Source organism: Trachemys scripta, chromosome 5 (assembly GCF_013100865.1).
Source record: "Trachemys scripta elegans isolate TJP31775 chromosome 5, CAS_Tse_1.0, whole genome shotgun sequence".
NCBI lineage: Eukaryota > Metazoa > Chordata > Testudines > Emydidae > Trachemys > Trachemys scripta.
Window position 1 is genome coordinate 113,793,792 of NC_048302.1, and position 22,281 is coordinate 113,816,072.

The 22,281-nt window shown below is 38.4% G+C and overlaps 1 protein-coding gene across 5 annotated transcripts in view; it reads right to left on the reverse strand.

Annotated features, from left to right (window-relative positions):
- The window catches only part of STX18 (syntaxin 18), a 95,771-nt gene that overhangs the window by 40,908 nt on the left and 32,582 nt on the right, over window positions 1-22,281 (reverse strand). For 3 of the 5 annotated variants that reach the window (XR_004645826.1, XM_034771317.1, XM_034771318.1), the window contains exon 2: window positions 9,116-9,183. The exons of 1 other annotated variant lie outside the window; for it this stretch is intronic. Coding sequence is in view for 2 of the 4 variants with exons in the window: in XM_034771317.1 (XP_034627208.1) it covers window positions 9,116-9,183 (68 nt within the window). In the remaining 2 variants the exon portion in view is untranslated. Of the gene's footprint in view, window positions 1-9,115; window positions 9,184-14,323; window positions 14,515-22,281 lie in introns of all 5 variants that reach the window. One more of the 5 variants, XM_034771320.1, reaches the window with a different exon arrangement.

Sequence of the window (22,281 nt, forward strand, 5' to 3'; positions counted from 1 at the left end):
TGCTTCTTCAAGCTGTTTAAATACAGTTAAATCCTTGTCATCCGGTGGCACATAGAGGATGACTGTAGCAGCCTTGAAATATGAAGACAAATTATGTGGCAAATTTTCCTAATTTCCAACAAAAGGTCAATTTGATCTATTGGTAGCATACATTAGAGTTCTGGTGCTGCAAAGCTGGAAAACCAGCTTGATTCAGTAAAACAAATATCTTTCCTATTAAACAAATTTTCCTCTCTATATAGTATCTGATACCAGTGTTTCTAAAAAGGCCTGCTCAAGCCACTCTGGGCTTTGCTACAAAGCCACTGAACTGGGTTGCTAAATTGCACAGCTCAACAGTCCACGTGATTGACTCTTCCTGTCACGTGTCCCAATCTGTTCTGCAATGCCAGGTAGAGGGCTGGGAAGTAGTGTGTCAAGATCTAGTATGTATATTTGTAGAGAGAATTAGAGGAATAATGGATGGCAATTTCCCATTAAACAGGCGGAGGAGATAACCAGCAGTGTGCCTAGCCATGGCCCTGATAGTGAGGAGACATTCTGATTCCCCAGAGAACACACATTATCACCACCAAAAAACTCTTAGCTCATGAGAAGCACCTAGTACTCCATACTACACAGCACTTGAGCATGAGCAGTAAACATCACATAAGCATTGCAACCTGGCCTCAGTGAGGTAGATACCCCTCCAGGTTTGACAAAAGGATCAGGTCAGACAATACTACTAAATGACTGTACTTGTACTGGCCAAGCAATTGTAAACCACCATTTCAACCCATCTATCCAATGGCAAGGCTCTAGTAAAGTGATGCATCATCATGGTCTTCATAAAGAGCCAGTTGCTAGCTTTTAAGATACATTATTTCTATGATCTGCTATATCATTTGAGTACGGATTTTCTTCAAGATCTGGAGGAAAAACGCTGCTTAAAAATCTTCAGTCAACCATGTAGACTTCTCTTTCAATATCTCAAAATACTGTAGAAACATTTTGGAATGATGCCACTAATAAGTTAGATTTTTAAAATATAGTAATATAAAATAGAGTCCATAACCTTAGTGGAAAACAAATGTGAAAATAAATCTTTCTAATGAAAGTAAATAGGGTATATTCTGTTCCTAAAGGGAAAGGTATATATTTTTGAAGTAGACCCAGATGACCTGCAAATTTAAGCACACGAGTACAGCAAACTTATACTTCCTTCTGCGATAATGTGATTTAACTGGCACCAAAAAAAACGTATGGCAATGTGCAGGAGCCAGAGAAAGACTTTATTTTCAGTCTCTAAGGGCAGGTCTTCACTACGGGGGGGTGGGTCGATTTAAGATACGCAAATTCAGCTACGCGAATAGCGTAGCTGAATTTGACCTATCGGAGCCGACTTACCCCGCTATGAAGACAGCGGCAAAATCGACCGCCGCGGCTCCCCGTCGACGGCGCTTACTCCCACCTCCGCTGGTGGAGTAAGAGCGTCGATTCGGGGATCAATTGTCACGTCCCAACGAGACGCGATAATTCGATCCCCGAGAGATCAATTTCTACCCGCCAATTCAGGCAGGTAGTGTAGACCTAGCCTAAATTAACTATTTTATTTTCTTCCAATACTGGTTAACATCACCTGAGCGCTCTCAGCTGTATAAAGGGAGCATGCTTTATTGAGTTCACAAATAGTTAATTGATTTGTTGTTTGTTTTCAAACATTGTTAGGTGCATAGATGTTACGGCAACAAATGAAATATAAGTCTCTGGTAAATAAAAAAACACCCCCCCCCCCCAGATCATCTAACAGAACAAAGCTTATTTTATTTTTTCCAATTTATACTGCTCGTCTGTATACCCAGACTATATTAGATGTATATCTAAGTATCAGGGGGTAGCCGTGTTAGTCTGCATCTACAAAAACAACAAGGAGTCTGAAGAAGTGAGGTTTTTACCCACGAAAGCTTATGCCCAAATAAATCTGTTAGTCTTTAAGGTGCCACAAATATCTAAGAATCAGTATAATTCATAACGAGGTCACATTAAGCACTGCCAAGCCCACACCAACTCCAAAATAATATCCTCCTCACTCAACACACACCTTGAGAAAGCCTGAGTAACTATATAAACTTGCCCACGTGCTGCAAAGGACTGGTGCTCTATCAATCCAAGGAAGGAAACAAATTCCAGAGTTGGAGATTTTTCACTGAGTATGACCTGCTCCATTGCCCAAATCTAGAAACTATGAGCTCAAGCACTCCTTTAATCTCAAATGTCTCTTTCAACCATTGAGTGAGTGAGAGAGAGAGTTGTCTCTCAAATATCCAGGACCTAAACCACAAAGAGCTGCATAACTGAAAACAAAACACCTTGAAGAACAATTGGAAGCCAATATGGTATCTAGAGCACAGGTGTGTATGCTCCATGCACAAAACACTAATTAAGCAAGCAAGCAACCTCATTCTGCACTAGTCCGAGTGATTTACAAGAACCTGATACCATGATATGAGCCTAATAGGTAGAAAGGTAAAGTGATGGATGCAAGACAGATTGTGGGATGAAGGGAGGGAAGGATAGATCGCCAGAGTGCATAGCAATAATCCACTGGAGGTGACAAAGGCATGGAAACTATGACTGGATCTGCATCTGAGAGAAATGATCACTATCTCTTTGCCAAGCAAAGATGGAAAAAAAGCTCTGTTGGGTCTCCACTATCTAGACATTTGCAGAAGCATCAAAAGATATAGCACGACCCTACAGAATATGGAGCATATTCTGAGCCCAAGAATCCCCCAGCTAGGGCGACCAGATAGCAAGTGTGAAAAATCATGATGCAATGGAGGGTAATAGCCGTCTATATAATACAAAGCCCCGAATATTGGGACTGTCCCTATAAAATCGGAACATCTGGTCACCCTAACTCCCAGCAGCTCTGCAACCATGAAAGCAGTTGGGGGATGGATAGGGCCCAAAGGAATAGCTATGTACCCAATTTCTACAAGGCTAAAACATGAAAGGGCAGATTTCTCTTCTCATTTATGCCATAGCTCCATTGTAATCAATGGAGTCACACAGGTTAAGACTGGTGTGAGAGGAGATTCAGGCCTAAAGTGTGTATGAAGTCAGGAAAGATTTTTTTAGTGTTGCTCACCAGTGACATATATTATAACAGCAAATTAATTGAATTCCAGTGTACAGGAAAGAATCTATAAAAGTCAGTTTAACAATGGTGGTTTTTTGACATGTGACAGGAATCAATATTTAACCTTCTGATATTATCTGTATTGATCATAGGTGTAAACACCCTTTGTAACTATCAATAAGCTTTAAAAATAAATGTGTTTACAATTCGAGTAAACTCTGCTTTAGAAAAGTCCGGCGTTCATTTTTTTACTTCCATTAAAATATATGCAATGCCACAAGTAACTACAACTAACAGAACATGTTCTCTGAACAGCAGTCAGAAATTTAATATCCAACCAGGAAACAAATTATTAATGAGCAAATCCTTGAGACAACGACAAACCAGATATTAACAAGCACTTAAAATACGAATATTAAACAATACTTCAAAACAGCTTTTATAGCACCTATCAAATATTAGCTAATTTATTTAAGGCCATATCTAACTGCCAAATTTTACCCTCCCCAAAAGGAGGATTGTGATGGGTTACCCCACGACCCGGCTCTGGGGTGCCACCTGATATACTGGGGTACCACTGAGCCAGCCTGTTCCATCAGTTGGGGCTCCCTCACCCTGTCCTGCTGGGCCCGGCCCTCAAGCCTCTTCTAGCACACACACAGGTAGGGACACACCCAGCTGCAGAAAGACAGACACAGACACTGAAATCAATACTGCCTGGGGAGTCTTTCAGCTAAGGAACTGCCCAGCACTCAAGTGCACACCCCCTCTGGAGTGTAAACCAATGTTCCCTCTAATTTTTTCCACCCATGTGCGGAATAAATTTTGTTATGTGCACCAAGGTAATGTGCGGATGTGCACCACCAGTAGAAACTAAAAACCTAGATAGAATATATTTTTTTTAAAGTTACCAATAGGGATAATTACTCCAGCCAGGACAAGTTAGGCATTTTAGAACTCACTACTCAAAGAATTAAATTTAAGTGTAAGAGAGAAATAAAAATTGAATTGAGAAATGCATAGACCAGTCAAAAAACTAACTGAAAGCTCTCCTCCTGAACCATGTCTCCCTCCCACACTCTGCAGAAATGGGATACAGGGGCCAAAATTGTATTGTCTTGCACTGCACAGAGAACTGTACAGTGTAAGCTAACTGAAATTCGCCTCCTCCCTCAACATGGAGGAAGATATGCACAGCTTTTTGCCCCCCAGTTACGAATTTTACAAACTGGTTTAGAGAAAACAAAAACAAGTTTATTAACTACAAACAATAGACTTTAAGTGATGATAAGGGATAGCAAACAGATGAAAGCAGATTACTCAGCAAATAAAACAAACACACAAACTAAGCTTAATACACTAAGGAAACTGGTTACAAGTAATAATTTTTCACCCTAAATGTTGTTTTGCTCTTTTTTGCTGCTTAAAACTCCAGGTATTCCTTTCACAGGCCAGACACCTTTTCCAGCTTGGGCTCAGTCTCCCTCACCCCTTTTGTCTTTGTTTCTTAGGATGTTTCCAGCAGTCATCCTGGGCGGGGATTCAGTGAAAAATTAATCTTGATTAACTCACTTTTCTGCCTTACAGGATTTATATATGGCGGGAATCCTTTGTTTCCCAGTTTGATCCCCACCCCGTATTAGTGGAAAAATACTAGTAGTTCAAGATGGAGTTCAGTACCAGGTGACAATCAGATGACCCTGCTGTGTCAAAGCAGCATCCCAGGAAGCTTCTCAGGAAGGTGGGAGATTAGCATCTTCGAAGTCCTATTGTTCTCCCTAATGGCCTATCCATTGCATTCGGTCTAGTGGGCATTCCCCAAGTGTAAACCCACTTGTAATTGTTACATAGTCAATATTCCTAACTACAGATACAGAAATGACACATGCATACAAATAGGATAATCATATTCAGTAAATCATAACCTTTCCAATGATACCTCATATGTCCCATCTTGCATAGAACACATCTTAGTTATGCCATATTCATATCATAACAATATGATATAATATGAAGAATAGTGGGCGCAGTGTCACAAAGGTAAAGCCAGAGGGTGGCTGTAGTTTAAAAAAAAAAAGATCAAAAGGAAAGCTGAGTGACAACTAAGGCTACATCTACGCAGCTTTAGTAACATGGCTGTGCCGCTACAGCTGTGCTGCTAAAAGGTGTGCAGTATAGCCACTGTTTGTCAACTTAACAAGCAACAAGTATACAAAATAGCTGAGGCACACTCAAGGTGGGCATGCTAGAGCTCTATCTCAGGCTGAGGTGCTTGAGAAGGAATTGAAGACACTTTGCTTGCGCATCCATCTATAGATTCGGTGTCTGGCATCAGTGCATGCCGAACGGGCACTGCTGACGGAAAACTCTCCAATGAAGAGCTCAAGAAGTGCATATGCACCTGAAGTGAAGCACCCATAGAGCCATTACTAAAATAATATGACTGTTAGGAGAAGAAAAACCAATAAATTAGGAAGGAAATCAGATGGATTTTTTTGGTTACAGAACACCAGATCTTTTACAATTTTATATGCTTTCACTGAGATATATTATCATTTACATCACGAAAGCAGATTATTCTACTCCTTGGCATGTATTCATGGGAAACTGAGATCTATTAGAAATTATTTTTCATGAACATAATGAGCTGATGACAATTTAGCAACCTACTTTAAACATTTGACAATACTGTATATTTTAGGTTTCCACTTGAAATACAGACTCTATTGCTGCTAGCATCTGTGGAGAAACATTGAGGGTTACTGCTGTAAGAGATTACAAAAGAGCATTTCCAAAAAGCATACGGCAATATTTTTAAAATCCGAAGTGAAAGTAGACTACTTTTCACTCCATCCATCACTTCACTTTTAATCTCCCTTTCAAGACAGGTAAACCAAAGACAGTACACAAAAAGTTAGTGCATCCAGAATATTCAAATAATTTCAGAGTCAATATACACCCAATTATTATGACAGCTTCCCCCACCCCCCCATTGCAGTTACTGAAATTCTGTTACTGTACCCATTCATACTGTGGCTTTCACAAAATAAGACAGCCTTTTTTGTATTAAATTTACAGCACCACCTAGTGTTGTTCATTAACTATTCCAACCAATATTACAAAAACAAGAGTTTTTTATATCAAGTATCTTTATACTGGCTTTGTTTGTTGTTTTGGAGATATAGTTACTCTTTGTCTGGCTTTGGTGTATGTCAATATACACAGATGGGCTTGATTTTCAGAAGTCCAGAGCACTCACAGCTCCTGTTGGCTTGAATACAGTTGAGGATGCTCAGCACTTCTGAAAATCAAACCCTTAGTGTCCTTTTTTAGTACACAGGACATTTGTTACCAGTATCTGTGGAGAAAAAGTGCACTCAGTAATTTGGCAATTCACCATGGGACACCTTTTGATACCATTGATCAACTGGCATTGCTGACACAGCCACAGACCCTCACAGGGTTGGAAGGAGTCATTATTGAGTGGCTCTGTTCATCTGTTACCAAGAGGAGGCAAAGGGTAGCACTGGATGATTGCTCATCTACTTCTAGCATTCTCTAATGGGAGGGGTTCTATCTTGTCATCACTTCCGTGCATCTGTGAGGCCTTTGGGGGAAAGGTAGAGAGATGGTCTGGGACTCAAGGTCTTCAATATTCAGTTGACATTCAGTTCTACATCTGTATTTCATCTGGCTTGGCTGGTGCAACTGATTAGCTTACTCAGTGTCCTGCCAGAATCAGGAAGTGGATAGGGCTGGCTGCAACATAAAACTCCAGTTATGCTGATAGGCTGGAAAAAAACACCACAAGAAACTACAGAGTGGTATCAAGGCCCTTAGCTGGGGAAGTCTGCCCACATTCTTTTACCCAAGTTCCCAGTTGGAGAATCCTGATGGCTCTCCAGTTGATGCTGGAAGTTTGTATAGCAGCAGAAGCCAGGAGTAATTTTTATTATTTATGCTTGACCAGTATGCTTCTTTTTCAGATATGGGAGGGCGTTGCCACATATGCTCTCAAGAATGAATTCTAGCATGATCCTTTATGCAGAGCTACACTCTAAGACAGTTTGGAAATGTCACCTGGTGCAAAATTTGATGGCCCATTTGTTAAAGGGGTATTCTATGATCTGCGTGGGCTTCCAATTCACTTTTAGGTGAAATTTAAGCTGTTGGCAGGGCTCTGGTAATCTCAGAGGCCACCTTTCTCCCCATGTGATACCACAGCACAGAAGATCATCTTAAAATGCAAGTAGTTTGGAGGCATGGTAATTTCCATCTGGGGTATTCCACACTTGAATATTCTTCCCTGGTCAATTAGCCAAAGACTTAATTTATTGATATTCAGGTTACGCTGCAAGGTTCATTTTCTCTCTGACTTTTCGGTGGACTGGAGGCAGGAAGGAGGAAGAGAAGAATGATTAGATAGGTGGAGTAAGTGCTAGTTTTGAGGCTTCTGGGAGAATTTAGGTAATTGGTTCAAATTGTTTATAGTCTTCACAATGAGTGTGCCATAAACTATGCGCACTGGATTAGCATATTTTTATAAGACAGACAGAAAGACTAAATAATATGACTAATCATCAAGTATTTTAAATTGAACTTTCAAACATCTGCTCACAGTGGTGGAGTTGATAAACAGGAGACCTTTCCTCTACACTCACCATATCAGTTTTCCATTAAATGGAATGTTGTTCACAGTGTGTAAATATATATCAGTACACTTATTGAGGTGGACAGGTATCACAAAGTGTCCCTAAAGATTACATTTTACTGTTTTTAAATGTTTCCTACAGATTATTTGGATTGAGAACTCCAAAATTCAGGTTGCACCAATATTAAAACCTTAAGCCTTAGACTGTGACCTACCAATAAACCAAAAGTGCTAAGTTTGCTGGGATGGTAGATGTAAGGCTACATCTACATTATAAGCAAGAGGTCTGATTCCCAGCTCATGTTGCCATACCTGTGTTAGCTTGATGAGAGCTAGAGCAAGTATAAATAGTAGTGTAGCTGTAGTAGCACAGTCAGCAGTGGCACAACTTAGCGATGCCAAGTACAAAACCACTTGAACCTGTGCTAGCTCGAGTGTGACTATGTGTACGCCAGCTGGAAATCACACCCCTATCTCAAAGTGTAGACATAGCCTAAGTGTGCTTTTCCTTAGCTTTTCCTACCAGCTCCAATCTCGTAAACGGACAAAGGATTGAAACAGACAAGACACCTGCTCCTTGGGTGCTCAGGCAGCAAATAAATTCAAGGATGTCAAATGTTTCCTACATTGACTTAAGTGAGGATGCTTTTACTGTCACAAAATCAAATATATTCTCCCCATAAGGTTCAAGCACCCAGAATTAACTCCTCAAAATTTTGATGTAAGAAAGCAAAGAAATTCAGAGTTAGTGGTATTCCAATATGGTGTTCTCAATGAGGTTCCTCAGTTCTGGAATTCACTTCCCAGAGTTTGAAAAGCCTTATATGATGAATGGCATGAGATATCTGCTCAGGCTTTCCACTGACCATTTAAGCCATATCCACAGCACAACTGGGAGGTGCAATTTCCAGCTCGAATAGAGGTACACATGCTAGCTCTGCATGAACTAGTGTTCTAAAATAGCAGTGTGGCTGGGACGGCATGGGCAGTGGCTCAAGTTAGCCGACTCAGAAGGTACCTAGGATCATAGGCAATGTTATATTTAGGCAGCTAGCCTGAGTTACTACCTGTACTGTCATGGTCACACTGCTATTTTTAGTGCACTAGCTTGAGCAGCTAGTGCCTGTATATCTCTCAGCTGCTATGTAGACATAGCCTTAGTAATAGGCAACAGGTCTTGCTTATCCTGAATGATGTATGATCAGGTACGAAACTGGTCAGCAAACTGTATTTTTGGTTTTAAATCATGTCATTGTGCTCAGAGAATTTTAATGGGCTCATCTTATAAATTTGAAAATCAAGTTTTAAAACGTAGAGACTTTTTAAACACAATACGCACTTACCTGTAAGCATTAATGTAATCCTTTCTGTGTTGCAGAAGAAAATCCTTCAGTTTCCCAATATTAGTAATCTAAATAGGAAAGTAAAGTATAAATGTTAACTCCACAATCAGCTAAAATGGGTTTTAACATATTTCTATTTTCTGTTTCATTTTAAATGTACAAATATCAGTATGTCCTGTGCACTTGAACTATAAACTAAACTAAACTACTACCTATTATGTAATTTGAGACTATAATTATAAAGGTTACACAGATATCTAAGTTATTTATACAGATTCCCTTTTGCAATAAGATTCTCATTTCTATTACGCATGTAGCCAAAGCATAAAAATAATCTAAGTGAGGTAAGTTTAAATGAGGGCCCAGCTTGAGAAGAAAAAAGCACTAAATGTAATTTAATTTAAATTTAAATCACTAAATGTAACTGAATGTTGGCAGGCAAGGATCAAGTGCACATTTTAGAAAACAGGTTCATTTAAAAAAAGATGTTTACAAAAAGAAAAATATCAAATATATGTATGTGCTTTATAAAACAGAAAACTTGACCCAAACATTTGACTTTAATTATAAGAACTAACCTCATGGTAGCTATATTACCCATGTCCACCAAAAAAAGGAAGCAAACTGATCAATATTATTTATCTGAATATTTTCACCTTTCTATTTTTGCAGTGACTGCTTTATTATCAGACTGACTAATCCCTGCTCCACCTCAACCAAAAAACGTTAAGCCTATCAAGTAACTCCTCACAACCATTTGATAATCACTTGCAGAATTTGAACATATCTGAGTGCATGTGCATGCAGAGGGGAAGCTGTTTTTCTACCCAGCTCTTCATTTTTTTCCCACCATTTTTTTCCTCTATATTATCTTTACGCTTTCCAAAAGATCATTTAAATGGAACAATGAACCACCTTTTATGAGGCTTCAATGCCTTTTAACAACTTTTAAGTCTGGGTTTAAAGGGGCTGGTACCATACAAGATGCAATTTAGCATAGAGAAAGGAAGAAGCCTCAGAAATACAGCCTTAGTTAGCCTAAGGAGTGAGATCCCCAATGTGATTCCCTTACTGAGTCTCAAATATGGTTCAGTATCTTAAAAAAAAAAAAAAAAAAAAAAAAAAAGTACATGAATACAATGACTATGTAGAACAAAGGAAGTTTTCAAAGGAGAACCAAAAATCTCTCTGGGGTGTGTTAAAAAAAAAAGGTATTAATTATTCAGTGTACAGCAAATTATGGTGTCACAAATACAGAATTATGACATTTGGTTGAAAATAAACATCAGTGCATGATGGGGTAGCTGGTGGCATGTCTACTTCTAAAAAATGCCCTATGAGGAGGATGTCAAGGTGAGTAAAGACCACTGTAAAATAAATCTTGTTGGAGCAGGTGGGCTCCAGTAGTCTCTGTAGGCAGCTCACTTAGAAGGGAAACTCTGATGTCAAAGCTTTACAGGTTGTCAGTGATGGACAGCCAACCTGTAAAGCTTGTCCATTAGATATGCTCATGAGCACGGATGTCTGTGACAAGTGTACCTCAGAGTTAGGGCATTCCCTGCAAGGGCAGTGCAACAGCCTTGCTTAGCTGTTTTAATTGGCTAAGGGCTGCTAAAGTTAAAGGGAGTGAGTAAGCTGAAATTTGCAAGTTGCAATGTAGAAATGCTGGCTGGCAGAAGCTTGGAGCTTTATGTGGTCTTAAAGAGGAAGAGAGTAAACATGCCATGTGTATAAGAGACTTAATGGTAAAGTTCAGGTGCTGGCAGAGAGTTACAAAATCTTCTATTCAGGGAGTTCAACCTCTTGAAATGGTGTTGGAGTTATTCTGGATGAAACCATACAGAAACATGCGACAGAACTTATCAGAAGATCAGACCAACTGATAAGTATTAAACGGGGTTGGGAAGAGGTAACTCTCCATATAGTCAATAGGTATGCACCACAGTTAGGAGAGGATCAAAAGGTAAAAGAGGAGTTTTTTGATGAGTTGTTGTGCCTTATCAGAAACATATCACCCAACGAGAAGATAATTATCAGAGCAGAGGTAAATGCACGCACTAGAATAGGCTGGATATGAAACAGTTCATGAGGGCATAGCACAGGAACCAGAAACCCCAAGGGGTCCTACAGATTTGTCTGGCACTGGACATGGTGATTACAAACACACTTTTATGAAGTGGTTTTCCCTCTTCTGACTCAGTGTCTCAGATGCCAGTGTCTCACATTGATCTCTTTTTAACCAGAAGAACTGTAAGGTAATACCCAATGAGGGCACTGTGAATCAGCAGACTTCTTCATATGGACTTCTGAGGTTTCTGCCTTCTGAAACATCTGAAAGGTCTAAGTGGTGGAAACAAAGCTGGGAATGAAAAAAAATCTTTAAACAAGAAGTAATGCATAGATTTCCTGACTACACACAGAGACCTGAAAATGATAACTGGTACCAACTAAAAACAATATTGCTGGAAATGGCACATGAAGTTCTAGGAGTGATTAAACCAATGTTGCAAAGAATAGAAAGGGAGACATGGAGGTGGATTCTTTAAGTTAAAGAATCTGTTGAGAAGAAAAAGGTAACTTTTAAAAGATGTCAGGCCAGTGGCCGTAAGCAGTGATAAGATTGCATGTCTGGAGGCAAATAAATAAATAAATAAATAAAATAAAGGTTGTGAAAGCTAAAAATTTGCCTGTGATGAGCTAAATAACTAACTAGGCCTATATGAGGGAGAAAAAGCCATTTACAAACTTTCTAAAGCAAGAGAGAAAACGAAAAAGGATGTGAATGGGTTTGCTTATATTAAAAATGAACACGGTATATTGCAAACAATGGTGAATCAAAGTCTGGGACGATTATTTTGAGTGATCAATAAGGAGAACCTAAGGAAGGGGTGTGATAGGTTACATAGTGCCTCTACTACCTTTTCCTCCTCTAAGAAAAATGAAAAGGGAGAAAGGCACCTGCATCAGATGAAGTACCGGTGGATGTCCTGAAGTCACTGGGAACAGAAGGCATCAAGTATTTTACAAGTCTGTTCAATGATATTTTTAAAAGACAGAAAATACTGGATGAATGGGGTAAAAGCTTTATGGTGTCCATTTTTAAAAATAAAAATAAAAGAGATAATATACTGTGTGTTAACTGAGTGATAATTAAGCTAACATCACAAGCTATGAAAATATGGGAGATTATTGAAAAGTGCCTGCGTGAAACAGTTGAAATTTGGAAGTGTTAGTAAGGACTTATGCTGGGAAGGAATATAATTGATGCCATGTTTGGTCTATGAATCCTCACGGAGAAGTTCAGAGAAAACAGACAGCACTTGGACATGGTCTTGGTAGACTTGGAAAAGGTACACAATCATGTACCAAGAGAATTACTTTGGTGGAGATTGCAACAGAGGTGTGTGCCAGAAGGATATGTCCATCTTATCCAGGATATGTGTGATGGAGTGACTACTGTAATGAAAACCAAATGGGGGTACTGCGAGAATTTCTAGTAAATGCTGTACTGCACCAGGGATCAGTATTGAGCCCTTTTTTATTTGTGGCTGTCTTGGAGGCGATAAGTGAGACTATATGAAGAGCTACCTTGAAATTTGTTGTTTGATGATGACCTACTGATATGTATGAAAGATTGAGAGACTGTGCAAACCAACTCTGAACAGTGGGAACACAGTTTTGAGCAGGCCTGACTTAGACTGAGGCTATGATAACTGACAGAGGCGGACCCACCAAAATAACATTACAGACAGAGAGCTTAGAAGACTGAAATAATTTAAATACCTAGGATCAATGGTTGCTGATAATGTGGCTCTCTTGACTGGCACTATACTAAAGCTTTTGGAACAAATGGTGGTAGCAGACCCCAATTCTCTTTGATAAAAAGATGCCAATAAAAAGGTTGAGTGTATAAAACTGCAATTGACCACAATCTAACGTACGAAACAGAAACAATCTAACACCAGTCACAAGAAATTGAACCAGTATGCCCCACCAGGAAATGAAGATGTTGAGATGGTCAAACAGTAGGAAATGAAAGGGTTGTGAGGGCTTAATAAGGGTTGCTGCAATTGAAAACGAGTTGAGAGAGGCTAGGCTACACTGGTATGGACATGTCCAGCAGAGACCTAAGAGTTACATCGGTTGGATGGCCTTTGCAATGATTGTGGATGGAAGACGAGAAAGGGAGAGGCCAAAGACATGGATCAGATATGAACATACTTTAGAGAGACCAGGCTGCCATGAGTTTAGGAAGGAGGCTTGCTTATTTGTATAACTTTGTAAGTAATTTAGTTGTACCTCACGACACATAAAAACATGCATGTATTTTTTTTTAAAAAAAACATTATGCTCTCTATCCCCTTCCTTCTCCAGTTGCCCTTTCTTACAATTCATGATATCAGATAAGAATTTTCCCTGGTTTAATTTCTAAGGTTTTCCATGTAGTAAACAAAGGGCAAAATTCTGGCCCCACTGAAATCAAAGGGAATTTTTGCTACCGACTTCACCCTGTTTCACCCTGTTTATTATTAAAATGAGTTGTAAAAGGAGAAGTAAGCTGGAGTAGTAACTTGGAGAATCGGGCCCAAAGGGGAACCAGGCAAACTCTTCTACAAATGTGTGGGATTTGCAGGTGGTTTTCTTCTCATCTTTATTTGAATTTGTTTTCTGCATGCTTCTCTTTTCCTTGCCTCCCACTCCATGTGGTGTGACATGTACTTTATATATATAAAATTAGAACAAAATATAAAAACCAAATATATTCCCAAATTAGTATTTTTATATGGTGTCTGCACAGAAAAACATTATTGAATAGGCAGCAAGAAATTATTTCAGAAAACAGAGTAGAAATATAAAATAGTGACATATTTCACATTTAAATTAACATGTAAAAATAAAAAGTAAAGCCAAAAAGGGGCAGATTAGCACAAATACATAAATCTCTCTCATTGGCCAACATTACTGTGTGATGAAAGTGTCCTTCCAAACTTTAGTTAGGAACGGTTCACATAAACAGAAGTCTAGATGACAAGCAAGAAAGCTGTAGTAAGAGAAGTATTTCAGCTGTTTGCATGCAAAGTATTCTATCTGTGTTGAAATTCTCGTCTCACTTTTTTAATTGCATTGACACTACTTTGCCTCTCCTCCATTTGTAACATTATTTCCATGAATTTGGACTCAGACTGATATCATTATGCCTCCACTCACATCAGGCTTTTATCTCCCAGGACTTGCACCAGAAAAGAGTTTTCCCCCCTTTCCTTAAATCCTAAAGGCATCCTCTGTGGCCTTGTACTGATGCTGTTTCTTTTTGCCTTTTCTCACTTGCCTCCGCAGTGTTCTATTGACATTTGTTCAGCTTGTAATTGCCATAGGCTTACGTTGACCCAGACAGGTCACTGTGAAAAGAAAAAGTTTCACTAGAAGGGACTAGACATTTTACTTAATTTTTCAAACACCTAGTCAATGCTTTATGTACTGTGTTTATTTTATATCACAAAGAATTCCATAGAAAAATACCCATGAAAACGCCATAAGCCCACTCCCCTTCAGCCTACTTAATATTCACTATAATTTGTTCATCCACACACTGCTATTCCTCCAGGAATATTCCTGGAGGAATAGCAGTAGGAGCTTTCTTCACCCATTGGAGAGGTAGGGAGTGGCAGTCGGGGGGGTTCCCATAGGACATATCCCAGCAGCTGTGATGCATCAGCTTAGGTAGGTGGGCAGGGCCCATTGTACTCTTATCCTCCTGCTACACACAGAGTCCCCTATTGTAGCATTAGTGGTGGGACCCCCACTAATTACAGGTGTAGTTAACACCTCACTGAGATGCACAAAATAATTTACACCTCTGAGAGTTATTGTTTCTCGCTGACAGCAGATTCAGGCCTGGGCTACTCTTAAAGATTAGGACAACATAGCTATGGAGCTCCAGGGGTCGAAAAATCCACATTTATGAGAGTAACTATGATGACCCCACCCCTGGGGTAGACACAGGTAGGTCGACGAAAGTATGCTTCCGTCCACTCAGCTGCCATCACTCGGGAAGTGGTGTTCCTACTGCAACGTAAAAACCCTTTACATAGCTGTAGGCTGCATCTACGTTACAGGGTTATGCCGGCACAACTACGATGCCATAGCTATACTGCACTAGTCCCTGTAGTGTAGACTTGGCCAGATAGACATTACTACACCAGTTATACTAATGTCACATTTTCAAGCTTTTCTTTGCCATTCTGAGAGCTAAGAAACTATTAATGAAAGCTCAGATTCCAATATCACAAGACTCCAGAAACTGCAGCCCTAGACATGAAAATGTAGTGCCAGTGACTTAATCTTGTCCTGCCCTTCAGGAAATATCTGGGAAGTTGGTCATGGCATTCAACAAACGTAGGCTCCATTGGACCAACAAGGGGGCAACAGAGTTACAGAGTTGAGGGCCCCTCACTGAAGATGCTGTGATGCTACCTCCTCTATCAGCTGTGTACCTACTGCACTATTACTTGCGAGAGGAAGTCTCTAAATCAGTCATTACCAAACATATAGGACATTATCAAATCAACAATTTAAGTAGGGTACCTAGAGTAATAAAATTCTGCAGCAGCCTCGCACCTTGCAAATTACATTTTTAAATTTAAATTTAGCTTTTTTATCCTGCTATGGTTGGGGCTAGATTAAAAAAAATCAAATACACAAACAGAATAGGATTAAGCATTTCTAATATCTATAAAGAAAAATAACTTCCGATGAGAACTTGTAACACAAATTTCAACCCAGTCTAATCTTAAAACACCACAAAACTAAGCACACAAATCACAGTAATATTTAAAAATTCTCTAGTGTAATCCTATTAGAGAGAAAATGATTGAGTCTTGATTCTCTAGACAAGAGTTAAGTGAAAATGCTGTAATGTGATACATACATCATCCACTAGATGGCAACAGAAAGTTTCAGTGTCATGCCAGTATCAAAGATTCTCTGTACAGTACATTCACATTTGTAGTTTTAATATGGCTTTGTTTTTTTTTTTTTTTTCAAACTTTTGGTCCCAAGCTGTATGTACTTTAAAAGTTGTATCTTCATTTAGACAGCATCTTGAATGCACACGTATTTAGTTTTTAAAAAATAATGAATCTAGTTGTTATTAAAAATGAGAACGAATATGAGAACAAATGTTGCATTTAGTGCAAGTCCAGCAGAAAGGAAGCTGTGAACGGTTGGCATCTGCTATCACAGGTGGCATGCACAACTTTATTTATATTTGAATAGCAGTGGTACATGCATTTTTATTTTTGTATTTTTCAAAGTGGGATACTTTTAATAAAGTAAAAGAGATATAAACAGGAGAGTATTTGCTAAGAAACACTTTCAAAAGGCACATACAAATCAGGCCTAAACAACTTGACTTGTGTCATTTTCATATCTCAGCAGTATATACAAGATTTCTGTTCTACTTACAACAATCACTCATGAAACTGTAGGCTCCAATTTGCATAAATTTAACATTGCAAGAAGCAGCAGCATTTTTTACGATTAAAGAGATTGGAATATTTCCATGACACATTGTAGGGAAAATTCTGCAGTACTGAATAATTATTTTCACTGAACAAATGTAGCATTTTGTCAAGTTTACACTTCCATCTGAACAATAAAACACTATTTCCTGCCATATGAAGTTGAAAAGTTTGTTAAACTTTATAACTATAAGTTAACTTTAAAACTTTTTGAGATGCAGTTTGTAAAAAAAAAAAAAAAAAAAAACTTAAAAATACCTTACAGTGATGCACTACAGAACAGCTTTTACATAAGTCTTCTGTAACATACAGGTCTGTCTCATCTTACGCGGGGGTTCCGTTCCATGGTTAGCGCGTAAACCGCAAGTGAAAACCAAAATCCCATTGAGTTCAATGGCGGGCGAAATCGCCCACACTACAGGTATAGTATTAAAACTGTTGTTTTTCTCTTTTTTTTGTTTTTGCCGACTGTGTAAAGTTGAAATCGTGCATGTTAAATGCGCATAAGTTGCGACAGACCTGTATATGTAACGTACCGCTTTTCAACTTAACTGACAGCAGTATCAACGCTGATTATGGACAGAAGTTAAAATCTAAAGCCAAGGTGTGTGGTTTTTTTTTTTTTTTTTTTTTTTTTTTTTAAGAAATCCTAAATTAAGCTCCTAACTCCATATATAGACACCTAAACAACAGTCCTGATTTTCAATGGTTTTGAGCACCCAATAGTTCCCATGTAAAAATTCACAGAAGCTTCTTTGCATTTACCACTACCCCTCTTGCTAAGTAAGCAAACAATGTAAAGTTTAAAAAAAAACCATATTTCTAAAACTTTTTGTTATTATTATTATTATTATTTTGTTTTCTACAGTGGAATTTTTTTAATTCAAACACGTCCATTGCCTGTCAACAGAACATATTTTAGAAGGACTTGTGACTTTCAAAAAGCAGTCAGAAGATATACAGATACTGCATGGCTCAAACATGAAAAGCTACAGCCTCTGTAGAAGTGGGAGATGTAGCAACAGCTACAATTAAGGTTGCATACCTGCTTCCATTATAAAACCCTGTAACCTAATCTTCCAAAACTTTCACCTTGTTGGCTGAAATTTTCCAAGTCTGGCCTCTATTCAAAGGTGAATTTTTTTTGGAATTTGGACCAAAACCTATTCAAAATTTAAGAGTACAAGGGGCATTAAAACCAATGAACTTTTTCCATAATTAAAAAATTCTCGTGTTTTATTTCATTTTTAAAAAGCTGCTAAACAGCAGGAACAGTTAGAACTAGAGGACATTTGGTGTGGATATAGCTAATAGCTCTCACTGAAAAGTCTTCCAGTGAGAACGGATATTGATTTCATAGAGTGCCACTTTCAAAGGTTCATAGCCCTAAAGCCCAGATCCTGCCAAAAAGTTACACGTGTGATTAAACATGGTAGCCCCACTGAGTCTGCTCGCAGGGGCATGCGTGGGGTGGGGGGGAGAAGCAGGGGCACATGCCCCCCAATAATCATCTCCGCCACCATCTGCATCTTCTGCCCTGGCCCCAGCCCTGGGGTTCCCTCCCCCAAGCACCTCCTCCCCCATTACTGCCAGGGTGGAAGTCAGGCTGAGTGGAGCTGGAGACATGCCTGCGAGAGGGGGCCCAGGAAGCCAGCTGAACCCTAGGGTTGCCAGCCCTCCAGGATTGTCATAGAGTCTCCAGGAATTAAAGATGAATTTTTAATTAAAGCTTATATCATGAGATGAAATCTCCAGGAATACGTCCAATCTAAATTGGCAACCCTACTAAGCCCCCTTCCTTGCCCACAGCCTCCAGTAACTGCTTGGAGCCCGGGACAATGGGGGCAGGGAGAGGCAGTGGGGCGCTGGGGGGGATGGGTGGGGAGCCCAGGGAGGCTGCAAGAACCAGTGGGGTAGGAGAGGCAGCAAAGCCCAGAAACACTGTGGGGGCGGTGTTTAAAGTGTCCTTCCCCCAAAGCAGTCACATTTAAATCCCTGAGCATGTCCCTGTCCGCATGTGTAAGTCTTTGCAGGATTGAGGACTAAACACAAACCCTACATTTTGCATGGAGATTTTTTTTTAAGCTGATGAAGTGACCAGCTCAGAAATGCTGAAGTGTATCTGAGTACAAAGCCTTTTCGGCTGTGTGATGAAAAGCATAGAAAAGGTGCACATGGTCTCTGCAGGATCCCTTGGTTCAGACACTGGCACCTCGTAAGGCATGGAAGTTAAGAAGGGAGGTTTAAGATGAGCAGACAGAAGCTCTACTATGAGGCACTTCAGGAAATGCACGTATAATACACAAATTTACAATTTAAAAGCTGAGATTTGGAGCTGAGTCTCAAACTCGTTTCCAGGACTTCTAGCTATACATTTCAGGAACCTGAGGTCAGTATCTGATATAACATACTATATATGCTGCAATTCCAAGGTACAGGGCATATAATGAAGATTAAACCCAAATGTTCAACTTCAATTCTGAATTTCCTGGTTGAAATAATACTGGATTCACACCATTCTAATAGTTTTTGGTGGCTGTTTATTTCTAGTTCATCATGTGGTGCTGTCTTATATGAATTTCCTGAAAAAAGTACATTACATCAAAATGACAGCTGCCCAGTTTTCAGATGATTTGTTTCTTGAGAATATACATTTGGTTTAGGTTTCCCCTGCAAGTTGAAGTTCCTAAAATAGGTCATACAGATCAATTGCTCTTGTAATCTGAAACCCAAAAGAGCAAGTAATATCTAAACAATGGGACAAGGGTGGCCCTGCGCTTAAATGGGGTAGCAGAAAGCCAGGAGACAGTCAGCCTGGCTACCTCTAATCTCATGAAAATTGTTACCTTGTTTGGTTTCTGCTTTACATCAGCAAATGGGTTACAACTACAACAACAATCCATAGGGAAAGTCTAAAGGTAGAGCATAATTCAGAATTACCTTATTAATAATGTAATTTACATATTACATCACAGATGTTTGTTCTATAACAATATTTCTCCTAACTATGACAGAAATAAATGTTACAAAACAAGTTTTATTTTAAAAAATAAAACACAAAAACCAAGCCCAATGCAGTTTGACTATGAAAAAAGTAATCCCCGTAAAAATATATATGTGGATGTTTCAAAAGTCAGTTTTTCGTTCTACATATGAGGACACAATATGGAGTACAAGGACTTCTGCCAACAAAATTATTCAAATTCCAAGTTCGAATTCTGAAGTATGGTTATGGATTATCTTAAATCACATTCCTTTCTTCCATTGTGGTCTCCTTCAAAGTAAATAAGGCATGAAACTTTAAACACTAAAAAAAATGTACTCGTAAAGTGTTTATTATGTATTTCTCCATATAGCTAGTGAACGTTCAAATATTTTCTGTTTGGGGAAAGCCAAAAAATAAAATTTGAAAGCATGCCTGCAAAATTTATATTAACCATTGCAAAGACATTATGGAGACTTGACATAGTTCAGACAGTATTCAGTAGTGATAAAAGAAATAATCTGATTATTTATCATTTGTATTAAGATGCAACAGCTAATATACTATTGCCAGTTTTATGGCAAAAACATTTCATTTTACACAGTATCAAAATGATTTAAAAAAAAGACATTTTAAAAGCACTCTCTCATACAATAAGAAAGAAAGTTTATTTTGGAATGAAACATTCATTTTATAATTTTACTTTATTAAGTATATATATTTTTATATATTGTATAAGGTTCAAAAATTATCTCACCGATGTTGATTTTTATTACTCTCAGTTCACATTTTAAATACTACAACTTTTAAAATACATTCTGCATCTGATCATTTTCATTTTTTCCCTATTTTATAATACAAAGGTGGGCTGAGGTTTGGGGGTATTTAACTCAGTTTCAACTTAGGTCAATAAAGAACATTGTGCAATACTGTTCTTAAAAATGACCAGTTCAAAATAGGACCAGAAGATTTTGTAAAAACACATGCTGAATACGCCATTTTTAAGAAGCATGCAATTGTTACTAGCATTTTGATTTTAAATTTAGTTTTACTAGACAAAGGATGGCAAAATTAGGGCTTAATCCTGGTAAGTTACTTAAACACTATCAGTGCTTCAACTGACTTCAGTAAGCACTGAAAACACTCAGTATCTTGTAGGATGTGGGTCACTGGTTGTTTTGCTATACATTAAAAGCTTAGCATTGTACTTAAACCAAACTCTAGAACTGTGCGCACACACAAAAAAAAAAGAAAAAAAAAAACACACCACACTTTCACAGCTTCAGAATATATTTTATGTTTTCTAAGGCCAAAAGATACAATCTTTATCAGATAAAAATCTGTGTAATGGTTACTCAAGTGTATAGATAGAATCATTCTATTAATTGCTAAAATATTAAATTTGAAGACAGAAACTGCTTTATTCAATAGATTACTTGAAATAGAAACTTTAAACTAAAAAATGTACAGTACATTTTGAATTAATGGTAATAATGCATACATTTAGCTCTCGTGTGATTTTTAAATGTCTTAACAGAATAGATTAGTTTGCTACCTATGTCTACACAAACTATACAGACGTTTTATGAGAATGCATTGTAAGCAATGACAATTAAAGGGCCCAAAGAACATATCCTGAATTTTAAACCAAATAAATGGAAGATTTCACATAGTCAAAAGAGTATAAATTTTCAGCTCTACTCGTCTGCTTATATTCACTCTCTTTCTCTCTCTGGCAACAAGCACGTTCAAAAAGAAAAAAATAGAGGCAACATCTGATTTTAATAGACCGTCCCAATTTGTTTTTTCATGTTTGTTGTCCAACTCCAATCATAACTTTCCTTAACATTTATATTTTCACACAGGCATCCAAACCTCACTGACTAAAATACAAACCCCACAGCAATTGTGGGGGATGTTTTGCTTGAGAGATAAAAGCAAACTGGTCAAAATACGTATTTGCAATAATTGGCCTTTACTTCTGTTGTTGAAAAGACTCCATTTGCAACTCTTCAGTAATTAATTGCATTCAACTTCATTTGTGTCTTTTTGTAAGATATTTTTTCTTTTCCCTCTATTCTCACAACTGCAACTCATTTAGTGTAAAATATTCTTGACTCAAATAGGTTTTAAAAAATGATAACATTTCCAGTCACATTCAGTAATAAAATGTTTTGATTTTTTTCTGAAGTTCATTATGAACTTTTGAATCCAAGTTTACACACTCCAGCCCCAATCTGAAAAGGCTTGCACATAAATATGCTTAACTTGACTTCAACGGAACCAGTCATTGCATGGAAAAAAGCCTGAAAAGTCAATAGGACTACTCACAGTGTATAAAGTTAAGCATGTGCTTAAATCATAGTAGAATAAGAACTTGACATAAGAAAACAATGAAGTGACCATTTGTTCCTATTGAGGTAAGCAGGGGCAGGAGTCAGAAGTGAGACTCAGGAACCTAACTGCCTCCTTAGGCACTTAAGTCCAACAGTTAGGGGTCATCGGCATTCACAAAACCCCCTGCTCTGCTGCCATCTAACTCTGTAGGCCTCTAAGTTTCCACTGTAAAGTCCCCTAGGTACGTAAATTTCTGCTAGTAGGCATGCGCACCGCCGCCTCAGTTCTGACACTGCCAAGCAGCTCAGTGCCTAACTCACACCTAA